The sequence below is a fragment of the Carassius gibelio genome, chromosome A20 (assembly GCF_023724105.1).
Source record: "Carassius gibelio isolate Cgi1373 ecotype wild population from Czech Republic chromosome A20, carGib1.2-hapl.c, whole genome shotgun sequence".
NCBI lineage: Eukaryota > Metazoa > Chordata > Actinopteri > Cypriniformes > Cyprinidae > Carassius > Carassius gibelio.
In genome coordinates this window covers 21,719,376-21,732,996 of record NC_068390.1, presented here as the reverse complement: position 1 = coordinate 21,732,996, position 13,621 = coordinate 21,719,376, and the positions used below count along the sequence as shown (strand labels likewise).

General features: G+C 36.6%; 1 protein-coding gene across 8 annotated transcripts in view; it reads right to left on the bottom strand.

The window, feature by feature from the left end:
* LOC127938965 (adhesion G-protein coupled receptor G6) overlaps positions 1-13,621 on the bottom strand; it is a 37,922-nt gene that overhangs the window by 11,155 nt on the left and 13,146 nt on the right. For 6 of the 8 annotated variants that reach the window (XR_008148857.1, XM_052535904.1, XM_052535906.1 and 3 more), the window contains 6 exons: positions 12,169-12,210; positions 10,394-10,459; positions 974-1,062; positions 756-808; positions 605-619; positions 370-509 (listed from right to left, as the gene is read on the bottom strand). Coding sequence is in view for 7 of the 8 variants with exons in the window: in XM_052535904.1 (XP_052391864.1) it covers positions 370-509; positions 605-619; positions 756-808; positions 974-1,062; positions 10,394-10,459; positions 12,169-12,210 (405 nt within the window). In the remaining variant the exon portion in view is untranslated. The remainder of the gene's footprint in view (positions 1-369; positions 510-604; positions 620-755; positions 809-973; positions 1,063-10,393; positions 10,460-12,168; positions 12,211-13,621) is intronic. The other 2 variants (XM_052535907.1, XM_052535909.1) reach the window with 1 other exon arrangement.

Here is a 13,621-nt window from a genome sequence, read left to right as displayed (position 1 = left end):
CAGAAACTAAAATTAAAATGATTCACTTACAAATGTTTCTTTAAGGAAGAGCCACCCTTCTGAAATTTCCCAACTATCCTTAAAGATGCACTCAGTAGTTAAATCCCATTTTGCTCTTAAGATATAAATCATTTATTGAAAATATGATTAAGGTCATAGGGCTTTGATAAATAAAACTTTGCTGTGGTGTGATGGTACATTCATGCTGCCGGGTATCAGAGTATAAGTTCAAGACAAATACCATATCATATTTTAATAGGAGTTCAGTAATAATTAGTAATAATTATTTTTCCAGTACTGTATGCAAGTGCTTATTAATAATTTACAGGGATACTGCATTGTTATTAAACACTATGGAGCATGCCATACCCATTAATTTCACAGTCACACTGTCCAATATCAAGCCATTTCCAATTGCAGGGGCACTTCTCAGTTTGTTCTCAATCTCTGCTTCTGCCAGACTTGCATCAGTGGTATTCTTATACACCAGCAGGGCCATGTAGGTTTGTCTGAGAAGAAAGCAAGATCACATATTTTTTAGGCACCAATAATACTATTATGTTAGAAAAATCAGACAAAACGGTAGCAGTATGCAAATGTTTACCGTATAGTTGTGGCTCTTGAGAGAACGGTGTTAGGTTGGAGTGGGTGAGATTGTGAACAATCATTAAACAAAATGAAATTTTATGAAATCATTAAATAAAACACTTTTAATATTTACACTTTCAAGTAAAAAAAAAAAAAAAGAATCCTACCTGACACCTTCAACATAAACTCTGTAGATCCAGTTTTGAAATGTTTGATTGAGCTGTAAAAAATACAGAAACTGATTAGTAAGCAGTGGCTTGTTCGGAAAGAATTACAATTTCATTAAGTAACCAGTTATTTTAATTTCCATTACTGGAGTTTTAAAATGTATTTAAAAGTGAAACAATCCATATATATACAATAAATAAAAAAAATACAAATATACCCATTGAGATATCATCGTCTTAGCATCTCTGTCTGGGGTGTTTGCTTGTACATCAGTTACCACAAGGGATACTCTGTAAAAAATATCCTCTGTAAAAGGAAAATATTTCACTTTTTTAAATTATCAATCAAAACTTACTCAATTCACATTTTTCTGTGTTGCATAGCAGTAGTTCTAAATTAAGTCTTTATCTTGGTAATTAGCTATTTTGAAACGAATGTGGTCTCAAGACAGATCTTCTAAATTAAATCTACCCAAAGCATTGTAAAAACATTCAGTTTATAAAATTTGGCAGTAAAAAAACACCCCGATTCACTAAGCAATGTATTTTGAGAGCTACTGCTATGCTGCACTTCTATCACAAGATGGCTCTCATGTATCTCGAGTTGTTAGTGCTGGACTACTTGATAATGCATAACTACACCATGCCAAGACTTTCTTAGGAGACTACTAATATAATGACATTTTTAAAACTTTTTTCCACATATTGAAAATCTGAGAGAGCTTTCTTAGATAGCACACTGTATTTTACATCAGAGTGATCATTCTTGAAAGTAAGGCTGAACAGTTCAATGTAAAATAAATAATTAAACAAAGCGGTCTCCTAAGAAGGATGAATGATACAAATCTGGACAATTACAAGAGACCTATGCACCCAATTTGAGTGAGTGAGTAACAGCCAGTATTGAAGAGCGCTGGAACTCAATGATTGTCAGAACTGGGTATTGTTAATCTTACTACTACTAGTAAATCACATGGAATCATAAAAATTATATTTGCACACCAAGGCGGCAGACGGATCCTATGGAGTGAGTTTTGGTTCTTTATTACATGCGAGAAAATAAAAGATCTGAGAGAAAAAAAAAAGTTTGAGAGAAAAAGTTACCACACTGATAGCAAAAAAACATTTCATGAGAGAAAAAAGAATATTTGAGAGAAAAAGTTTTCATGCCAATAGCAAAAAATAATAATATTCGAGACTAAAAAAAGTTTTGAGAGAAAGTATTTTCTCATAGAACATAAAAAAATATACATTTGAAATTTTTAAAATTATTTCTGAGAAAAAAAATCTCTCTCAAAATACTTTGAAAAAAACTCTCAAATATATATGTTTTGCTATCAGTGTGAAAATATTTTCTCTAAAAAAAAAAAGTGTTTCTCTCGAAACGCTTTTCTTTGCTCTTGATGCAATTTCTTGCTCTCGTGTCAGGATTTTGCTTTCACTGTGAGAATTGTGTCATGGGCGGGGCCACGTTCCTATTGGCCAGTCGGGTGAGCATCGTCTTGTCTTGGGAGTCGAACTGAATCATTACACCATTGTTCGGTTCACCTGCATAGATGCCGCCTCTGCCTTATGGCTAGTTAAGTTGAGCAGTGAGCACGGACACTCCAATGTTTGGGTAAGATGATGACACACAGCTGGCTGAGCAAGTTCAGTATCACTGAAGATTAAACATTAAAAAATAGCACTCATATTCATGAATGAACGTGTATTATATTATTTGCTTGCTAATCGCTAGTAAAGCTAACCAGCCATCATGCTAGGTAAACTTGCAAACTCACCTGTTTTATACTATGTTTAAATCAAATGCCAAATTAATGTTTTGATTTAGATTTCACGCCTTATTTAGTGAGTAGTGAGCTAGTTTCTACCTTTGCACTTGCTAGCCTCAAAGCACCTGAAGAGTAACTGCTTGTTCTTACAACCTCCCGCACAACTTTCAACTAACGTTAGTATGCATGGAAGGTGGCAACCCTACAACTAGCTAACGTTAGACAGTGATTGACATACCGTTTGAAAGATTTAAAAGAAAAAATAATTACCATGACAGTACAGGCACAAACATATTTGTGGGTTGCTAATGTAAGAGTTAGTCCTAGACCTGCAATTTACCTTGTCAGCTCTAGACCTCAGCTAGATGGTAAAAAATATTTAGAATAAGCCCCGTGTAGCTGAGTTTGCGAGCTATACATGCAGTGTAGCTAAACATGTGCAACAACCATACAAAGACTATTTTAAACAAAACTAGGTGGGACACTTTCAAACGGTATATCAATCACTGCTCACTACTCACTAAATAAGGCGTGAAACTATCTAAATCAAAACATTAATTTGGCATTTGATTTAAACATAGTATAAACCAGGTGAGTTTGCAAGTTTACCTAGCATGATGGCTGGTTAGCTTTACTAGCAATTAGCAAGCAAATAATATAATACACATTCATTAATATGAGTGCTATTTTTTAATGTTTAATCTTCAGTGATACTGAACTTGCTCAGCCAGCTGTGTGTCATCATCTTACCCAAACATTGGAGTGTCTGTGCTCAACTTAACTAGCCATAAGGCAGAGGCGGCATCTATGCAGGTGAACCGAACAATGGTGTTATGAATCATTTCGACTCCCAAGACAAGACGATGCTCACCCGACTGGCCAATAGGAACGTGGCCCCGCCCATGACACAATTCTCACAGTGAAAGCAAAATCCTGACACGAGAGCAAGAAATTGCATCAAGAGCAAAGAAAAGCGTTTCGAGAGAAACACTTTTTTTTTTTGAGAAAATATTTTCACACTGATAGCAAAAAATATATATTTGAGAGTTTTTTTGAGAGAGATTTTTTTTCTCAGAAATAATTTTTAAAATTTCAAATGTATTTTTTTTATGTTCTATGAGAAAATACTTTCTCTCAAAACTTTTTTTAGTCTCAAATATTATTATTTTTTGCTATTGGCATGAAAACTTTTTCTCTCAAATATTCTTTTTTCTCTCATGAAATGTTTTTTTGCTATCAGTGTGATAACTTTTTCTCTCAAACTTTTTTTTTTCTCTCAGATCTTTTATTTTCTCGCATGTAATAAAGACACATTTCTAACTCCATAGATCCCCTCCCCAAATTGAACCACCATCATTCTATGATCACTAAAAGGGTGATCTATGATTTATAAAAGAAGATATCTTTCTTTCTAAGGTCTAGATTGTTATTAGAAAACATACTGTTCCCGGTTGAAAGTCCACACAGACATGTAATATGAAAGGGAGCTTTACATGGACATGGGGCCAATTCATGAGGGTCTGTAGCGGTCCCACTGGTGGCACCAGTATGCACAGAGCCAAAATCTGCGCTGACTCCTTTGGTTGGGGTGTTGACTGTGCCATTTGTGGTGACAAAAGACTGGTCATCAATAGCTAGAGACGGATGTGTCTTGCTAGCAGTGTTTGCGGGGTGAACAAGAGCACATTTTTGTTGTGACTGGAGGGGTTTGCTGATTCATTCTTGGCCCAAAATGGCCGCATTGTTGTTGAGGAGTGGGCATGTTTATTGTCCAGCAAGGTCTTCACTGTGGCTGCTTGAGATGTACATTGATTTGGAGGCTTGGGTGACTGGAACGGAGGAAAGTTCTGATGGCGTGCTGCTTGTAAAGGTGGAAAATTGAAGAAAAACAGGGTCTGGTGGGGTGTGAGATGACAGATCCGCACCAGGCAAAGTCATTTGTAAAGGATGATGAGTGTGCGGCACATTCTCTGACAAAGATTCAAATGTATGTCTATCTGTAGTTTTAAACAATTCATAGTCTTGAATAGTGTTTGACTGGCTCACGATCTGCCCAGTGGTCATGTATGCAAAGTTCCTATGTGAATCAATAGAGTCACGTGTGCTGTTTTTGTTTAATGACTTAGAGCCTTCTGAGACATTTAGAAAAGAAGTTGTGTTGAGAAACCATGTGGTAGTTGTGGCTTCAACATATCTGTGGGTTGGACTTATTCGACTATATGCACTGGAAATAACAAATCCATCAGGATCAACCTCTCCTGTAGAGTGAGAAGAAAGGACATTGCCAGGCTCTATGAAGTTAGAGATGTCCATCGTCACCGATTGATGTCTGAATTTGGTTTCATAAGGTGAGGCCTCATCTGGTCCATTCTTACTTATCGAACTGAACAAAATTGAGGGAAATATTTCAGGTGATGTAATTTGGGATCTTTCCCCATTGGCTTTGAAGTAGCCTGACCATGCTGACGTGAACATGCCATGTTCTGTGCTTAGGTCAAAAATGTTCTGGGAGGACAAATCGAATGTGGGCGACACATCTATCCTTTCCACTTTCATTTGGGAGTCTGAATCAAGGGGGTGAAGACTGAGAACCTCTCCATTCATCTGTCAGGGCCACCGCAGAACTGTGAGGTAATTCAGAAATAGCACTGACAGAAATGTGAGGCATATGTGACAAGTCCCTCAGATCAGCCTCTGAAGGCTTAACATCGCCTTGCCTGCTTAAGCCTCTGAAAATGGTCTCTGGCAATCTGTTTACACGCGATGGCTCCAGCACCAGCACCAGAGGTGAATCTAATTTAGACTGGCTGCCCACTATGGATGTAGAAATGCCCCTCGTGATGCCTGGATACACAGTGAGAACACTAAGAGTTGGGGATTGGCTGGAGTCAACAGATTGGGGGTTTTCAGAGTGGATGAATTGATTGTTCACTGAGGGTAAAACCAGGTCAGTGTTGTTTTTGGCATCAGAGATTGGAAAACATCAGTGTGAGGCGAATAAGACAACAGATTCGGTCGGATGGCCTCTGTCATTAAGGAGTCACTCTGAAACCCTGCAGTGGGCATTGAATTCAGGGGCTCAGTAAAAGTGGCAGCGCTGTGGGTTGAATCCGTAAGCAGTCCCGCCACCAGCTCAACACAATGAGAAGAAGTGAAAGAGGAGATAACAAGTGTCTCTGTTGTGAAGGAATAGCTGCCTTGTGGAATGAGAGGGCTCACTGCCAAAGGCTCTATCAGCAAAATAGTTTGATCGAGGAGATAGTCGAAAGAGCTCTGTTGGGAGTTTGATGAAGAATAGGAAGAGGTGGTATCGGTAAGACTATACTCAGGTTCTGTAAAGCCTGTCCTGACATTACCCTCTGCTAAAGTTTCCACCTGGTCATGTGTAACCCTTGTGGGCTCGATGGTGGACTTTTTCTGACCGTGCTGCACATCTTTAAAGGTGTCCTCAATGGCAGCTGCCAGGGCACAGTACTTGTTAGCTTTAAATCCACAATGTGTGTGGGCGACTGCTCTGGCCATGCTTCAGTTTGGTGTGAGAGACTCTTGAGCTCAGGCTGGTTCATTTGCACACCTGTTTCACTCGGAGTCATGGTGGGAGATGGGATAAGTGTCCAGCGGCTATCTGTCTCCAGCCACTCTGAGACCTGTGCCAGCTCTGACATTGCCCAGGGTAAACTAAAGCCTGACTGACTGTGTAAATGCTCCTGTTTGCTAACAGCTTGTCTCACTGGTCTAAAAGCTGTGGTGTTGGATGCAGACACAATTTCTACCTCTGAAAAAGACATGTTATGAGGGATGGTAGTGGCCAAGCTTTCATCCAGGGAGTAGGTGGAATCAAAGTCAAACAGGCTGAAGACATCATCATCCAAGTCAATGTCGTAAAAAACACCTCTGGGCCAAAACCAGATGGATAATCAAGTACCTCCATGCTGTTGTTGTCACTATCACTCAGGACCAGTTGGGGAGCTAGTGGTTTATTCTTACGATTGCTGAGTGATGGCACCTGGAAAGACTCAAAGTCTTCACTCTGACTGTGAGCAGATGGTTGCTTCACCTGGGAATAGGCTGGCCTCATGCTTGTAGAGTCTGTTTTCTTAGCAACGGAGGCTATTGTAGATGCTTTCAGCAAGTGGGATTCATTTGTCATGCTTATTGTCAATTGGGCAGGTGGCTTGGTCAGATAGATGGTGGGACGTTTGTGTGGCCGGGTGACAGCAGCCTCAACTTTCTTCCTCATGGGCCAGATGAGGGGTGTGGAGATGAAGCTGAGTGATGTTTTGGGGCCCCGGGGCCCAGAAGCAACAAGAGGCCTAGCAGGGGGAGTGCTAGTGGATGGAGTCTCAGCGTGAGGAGTAAACAGCAGTAGTGACCACAAAAATGCAGCCCTCTCTTTCTCAGCTCCAGCTCAGTTATTTAGCAGAGGATCTCAGATTTGGTAAAAATTAATAGGTCAGAGCAGGATATTATTTATCTTTGCAGATACACAGTGCACCACATAACAGAAAAATTTACTGGAAAGCCAACCTGGAAAAAAATCCCATTCTAATATAGAACAAGCACAAAAAATGTTATAAAAACCCACAAGCATAATCCAGTGATTAAAAAATAACCGATGACTGTTAAGAAAGCAAAAAGGAAGTTATACAGCAGAAACAGGACTTCAGAAAATCTGTCTGGAAAGCAATGCTAATGTTGGTGCATAAGGAAGGATAGAAAGATAATATTAGAATTATAAATAAGCCACTAATTATAAAATAGATTATAATATAGTACACAGAGTACTATGCACAAAATAAAAGAACATGAATGGTAGTTCATTTTGAAATGTAGCTTTGCTAAAAGCAAGAGAACAGAAGAGAACTGTTGGTTGGCTGCCCGGAAAGGTTTTAGCTCGACACGTTTAGGGAATTTAAGAAAATGCAACGAAAGAGAAGAGCGAAGATGAGTGTTAAAAAACTGCAATGACCTATAAAAAAATACAAATAAATTATATATATATATTTACACACAAAAAGCTTTCAAGATTCTGACAGATACAGAACATACAGGAAGTACACGTCAAGTCAAAATTGGAAAAAAAGAATTAAATAAATAAATAAAAAATAAACTGATTTAATTTAATTATAACATACACTTGACAAATTAGAATCAGTAATATGTTTATTTATACAATTAATCATTAATATTCTAGTAGATAATTAAGCTAATATTCCACAAGTATACAAAACATTTAACCAATTGTTTTAATTCCTGTTCCCATTTAAACAAACTAGCAGTTCCCATTCTGCCAAAATGAAAGTTAAGCAATGACATTCCCTGGTAAGCACAAGCAAGCCCTGTATGACGTGAGATAACAGGTTTGGCTTACCATTGGTTTTGCGGTTGGGCAGAGGTGAGTTAGTAGCAGCAGCTGCAGATGAAGGAATGGATTAAGTGACTGATGCATGGTTTAGGTAAAACTATGCATTAGGACATGAGACAAGGGTCCATACACCGCCATGCATTTTTTTTTTTTTTATTGGTCATTTTTGTTTATTTTAATCTTTATAAATTACTGAGTAATTTGGCTAATAAAATTGGCATTTGATAATACATCTTTTGTTAGAAGTGATGTCTTACCAGGGTTGATAGGTGGTGGGTTAGATCTGAATAAAGATGAAATAGTAGATACTAAAGATGGCACACACAGACATGTTAAACATTTGGTTAGTGACGCAATATACAGCATATGTTAATGGCTAAATAAAAATAAGTATGTTGCTCAGTAACTGTTAGCTTACCAGTAGTAGGTGATTTAGTGCTAGTAGTTTGTGTGAGTAGAGCTAGTGTTGGTACAAAGAGGCAGAGCCACATACATGTATTAGTGAGGGCATTTATCATACCTCATTAAACGGAATATAAAACAGCAGGAAACCTAGATTTCTGCTTACCAGATGTTGTGGTTAGAGGCATGCTAGAAGTAGATGTGTATGAAAGAGTAGTAGTAAGAGCTGATGAAGAAAATAGAGATAATCTACTGGGTTATCTGCTACATAACATTAAAAATATAGATATGCATTTGACGTGGAGCATGCCAGTGAAGAAATTAATGATGTAAGAAATGATTGATTTGACAGAAGACATACAACAATATATACCTATATATATATATATATATATATATATATATATATATATATATATATATATATATATATATATATATATATATATATATATATATACACATATATATACATATACATATATACATATACACATATACATATATACATATACATATATACATATATACATATACACATATACATATATACATATACATATATACATATACACACACACACATATATATATATATATATATTATACCTATATTTACATTTAAAAGCAATTCATATTGTTTACTAACTTTTAAATCATCTGTAAACTGAAATACTAAGACAGGAAAAAAAAAACTCAAAATCAGTAGGCTGTTGTGATTCAACCAATTCACCAAATAAAGCAACCATTTGCATTGGCATTTTTTTCTAATCTATTCCGGAGCGTAAAAAAACAACAACTAAAAAACAGCAAATAATTTTTCGCAGCTAATAATGAGGTTCTCCAAATGGGTTGATCACCACCTGTTCTGCAATAGGCAAAAGACACAACCATCATGAAACAAAAGGAACACAGGCATAAAATGATGAGAAGGCAGATGTGAATGCTTACCATGGGTTGCTGCATTAATAGGAATCATGTTAGTGGTGGCAATGGAAGCGGTGGTAACAGTTAATGTTGCTGGTGGCAGGGATGGAAGAAGGTCAGACTGGCATTAAATGGAGGTTAGAGTGAAACCAAAAATGCAAGAACAACTGGTGGAGCAAATGAACTACAAATGTTTTGTGCATTAATGTTGTGTGCATTACAAGCATAGAGTGACATGAAAATGGAAAAAAAGTGAATAACCAAAAATGTTTTAAAACTATTTAATGGCAAGAAAAATGTGGCAATAGATGACTGCACACAATCTGCTGAAAAGGGAGATGTTTGCCTGCTAGTTCTCATGTTTTCCTCACAATTTACTGTCTGTACTACTAATTTTTTACAAACACCCAGTAAGTCAAATTCTGTCTTGAAATACACATTCAGTCTGTCTTTTTCCACTTATGATTTTTTTCCCAGTTATATGTAATTAATCATTGTGAAATTTCAAGGAGGCAGTGATATATGTTACCTGTGATTTCTAAAGCCAAAACCCAATCCAAATTTAGTGAAACATCATACTCTATATATACAGTACACTGATATTCATTTCTCTGCATAGATTTTAACTCCATGATAGGTTGCTCCTGCAAACATGTGATGAAAAATAAAAAATAAAAAATAATTAAAGGCTATTCCTCACCCCAGATGACAAAATTATTTTGTACTTCATGGGAATGAATATTACACAATGAAATTTCAGTAGACCAGCGTGGAAGAAGCATGGGATAATGACCTTCATTGGCCATTAAGGACAGGAGGCCTGAGAAATCTCATGGTTCCCAGCTGATGATAGACGTTTACTGGCCACCAATTCAGTTAATGAGCGGAAGGCAAACTGGTTGTTTGGCATGCTTACGCACAACTAAAGGACTAAGACTTGCCAGTCAGTATTATATATAATATTCAAGGAAATGATTGTATTTTAAACTCTTTAGTGTTAAAATTGCCAATGTAATTAAGATTCAATGGAAACTAGTCCTATAAATGAGTCAAAAAGGTCAAGACTTTGATTAGACAATAAGGGTTTATAATAGATCCACTAATTATGTAGCAAAACATGCTTTGAGGAATCTTCTTAGCATGAAAAGTTATAATAAAGATATTTCTTCCTACCTGGGCAGCCAAGTCCAGGGGAAGCACAACCCATGGTTCCCGGGGAAAGAGTTGCTAAGGCAGTGCCTAAGAAATTTTAGAAAAATAACATTAAACATTTAATGATCAAATACATTTGAAACTAAAGTGAAACTAAATAAATACCCAGTATGAGGATGCCACATTTTTATATTGTGAAAACATGTTATATTCAACATTCATAAAAATATCTATTAGATCTAAATAATACCCATAAACTCTCATAAAGTGTACCTTAGGACAAGTTTTGGATTTGTAAAAGTGTCATAAATTTCCCAGCACTCTTCTGGGCTTTGACAATGGAATGTGACCTCAAAATGTCCACACTGAAACTTGAACATCAGCAACTCAGGTGGAATTGAATGAAATGCCACAGCTGAATGACAGAAGTGTTCTGCGGGCTGGTTTGATCAAGGCACAAGGAATGCCACCTTTTCTCAACACAAATCCATTAGGGATGGGTGAAATACCAAATTGCATCTTGTTTTGCAATTCATCCAATAGTTTGTGACATAAAGCTCAAGCTGTGTTTAAACAACAAGCTTAAATGCATGAAGACACCAAATCTTCGAAATAATTTAAGACAAATGCAAAACCTCAACGTGAAATGCTAATCTACTGGTTAAGCTTTAGTCAATTAAAGTAGTTGAATGAAGTAGCAGGGTAAATTTAAGAGCTCTTAAATATATTAAGGGAGACATCAACTGTCCGGCGTTATATTGCAGAGTCTCTAATCATCCTGTGTAAAAGACAGGTTGAGGGAGAAAATAAAAAACCTGAGCTGTTTTAAAGACAGTCTCCTCTGCTGTGTTTCCATGCAAGGTTGGATCGCTGTCTCCCACTGGTCTTGTCAAAGGATGAGAGGGAACCACGAGTAGCCAATGGAAAGACAGGGGAGGGTAGCATTTTAAAAGCATGCTAATTAGTGACAGCATTAGTTTTGCTCCGGGCTCAACTTCACAGACCTCTTGACTTTAAGCCAACATCACAAGCACAGCTGGCTGTAACTGAGCAAAGGAAATAGTTATGTGTCATAGGTTCCAGCGTCTAACTGTCTGCAGTAGGCTGAGGGGGTCTTACACTTCTCCTGACAAGGTCAAAAAATGCTAGCAAAAATGCCCTGGAACAGGTCTAGCACTGAAATGGCAAAAATTCTGAATGAATGAATGGAAAAAAAGAATGTAGTTCATTCAGTGGGATTATTTATTCGCCATCATTTTATCACAAACCTTTATGACTTTCTTTAGAAGAGAACCAAAAAGGTACATTTCCAAAAATATTCTGTCCACTCTTTTCAAAATGTGACCCTGGACCACAAAGAGTCTTAAGTCGCTGGGGTATATTTTTAGCAATAGGCAAAAAAAACATTGTACAAGTCAAAATTATAAATTTTTCTTTTCTTTTCTGTTCAAAATCATTAACAGCTCACCGAAAATGAAGATTTTCAGTGAACAATAACTTAAAATTCACAAAGCCGATATATGGACTCCAGATGTGCTGATATTGCTTAGGTGCTTTTGCAGTCTTTATGACACTTGAAGCTTCAGTCTCCATTCAGTTCACATCAATAGAAGAGAGTAACCAGTGATATATTGGAAATTAACCTTTTGTGTCCTTAAAAAGCAGAAAGTAAAGAAAGTCATACTGGTTTGAAGTCAACAGCCACGTTGAATTACATTGTGTAGACATTACGCATAACCTTCACAGCTCAAACCAAGCAATTATGCACATATTAGCCATGTTAGAAGTACACTCACCACTAGTTGAAGTTGTTAAGTGAATGCAATTTGGGTAACAGACTGCAAAAGAAAATGAGAAATTAGTTGCCTTTTTTAGCATGAGCACTTAATTCAGTTCAGGTTAGCCAATGGCTGTGTTATGCAAATAAACTGCATACAGTATCTATCAAAGGAATTTCATGCTTTGAAATGGACAGGTAATTAAAAAGCTTTTGAAAACATGAATCACACTATATACAAGTAAACAGTGGGAGTCCACACTGAAAATCTTGGATTCAAAATCTAATTAAACATTGCTTCAAATAGTTTAAAAAGTTTTTCATAAAAAAACAAAAACAAAACAAAGCTCAAATGTAAGACAAATAAATTAAAAAAAGCTTCTGCAGTGGTTATTTATGAGATATTATTTTTGTGTAATTTGTGATGCACAAGATGCTGATCAATCAAGGCTATCATTTTCAAATTATTCGGTATAATATGGTCGTCAGGATTTTACACAAAGCAAAAGTGGGGCAAATCAAATAATACATGTGCATATTATTCACTTAAACTTTTCACTCATATTATTTTCATGCTAATAATAAAATTAACAATGAAGAAACAGCATTTTCAGAGCTTTGAAGCCCACTGTATATTATATTATATTATATTATATTATATTATATTATATTATATTATATTATATTATATTATATTATATTATATTATAGGTTATATCTAAAGGAACTCTGTATCTATATAGGCAATTTAACTGGTTATCTAGAGAAAATAATTCCAACACTACTTCCATCACTAACACAGACCAAATGTTGACACAGGACGTATGGCTTTATCTGTCTTAGAGCATAGAAAGTTGCTGAGTTAGTTAATTCTTTTGATCTGTGGCGCCATAGTTTAAAGCAACACTTTTTTTTCCATGGGCTGCTGACCCAAGCTGTGCTGGGCATCTAGAGTTTCAGGAACCTAGCTAAGTGGAAGAAAGCAGTCCCTGGTGAGGCTTGTTATGCATGTGAGTCATGCCTGCCTTTGCTCTATTTCGCCCCAAAACTGATTCCTCTATACACTGAAAGTTGGAGGGCATTTAAAGGACTTTAAAAGTACTGTCTTAGGTAGCGGGATGAGAAATGGTTCTGAAGATTATGTCTGCATTTTTATTTATTGGTTTACTTTTTATCAAAACTTGCAAGAGGAATGGACAAACTAAGGGCCCCCTTCAAACTTGGCATAACATCCATTTACATCTGGAAAGTATCTGGATATGCTTTAACTAGATTGCATTTACACCTTTTTACACATTTCACCTTGTTTCCAGTCTGATTACAATGACACATATTTATGTAAAATGGACAACAGCACTTACATATTATTTGAGTGTAATATAGCCATTCAAAAAAAAAACAAAAAAAAAACATGCACAACTTTGTTGGATGTGATTAGATTCAGTCTACGACCACCTTGGGTAGGTATCTTG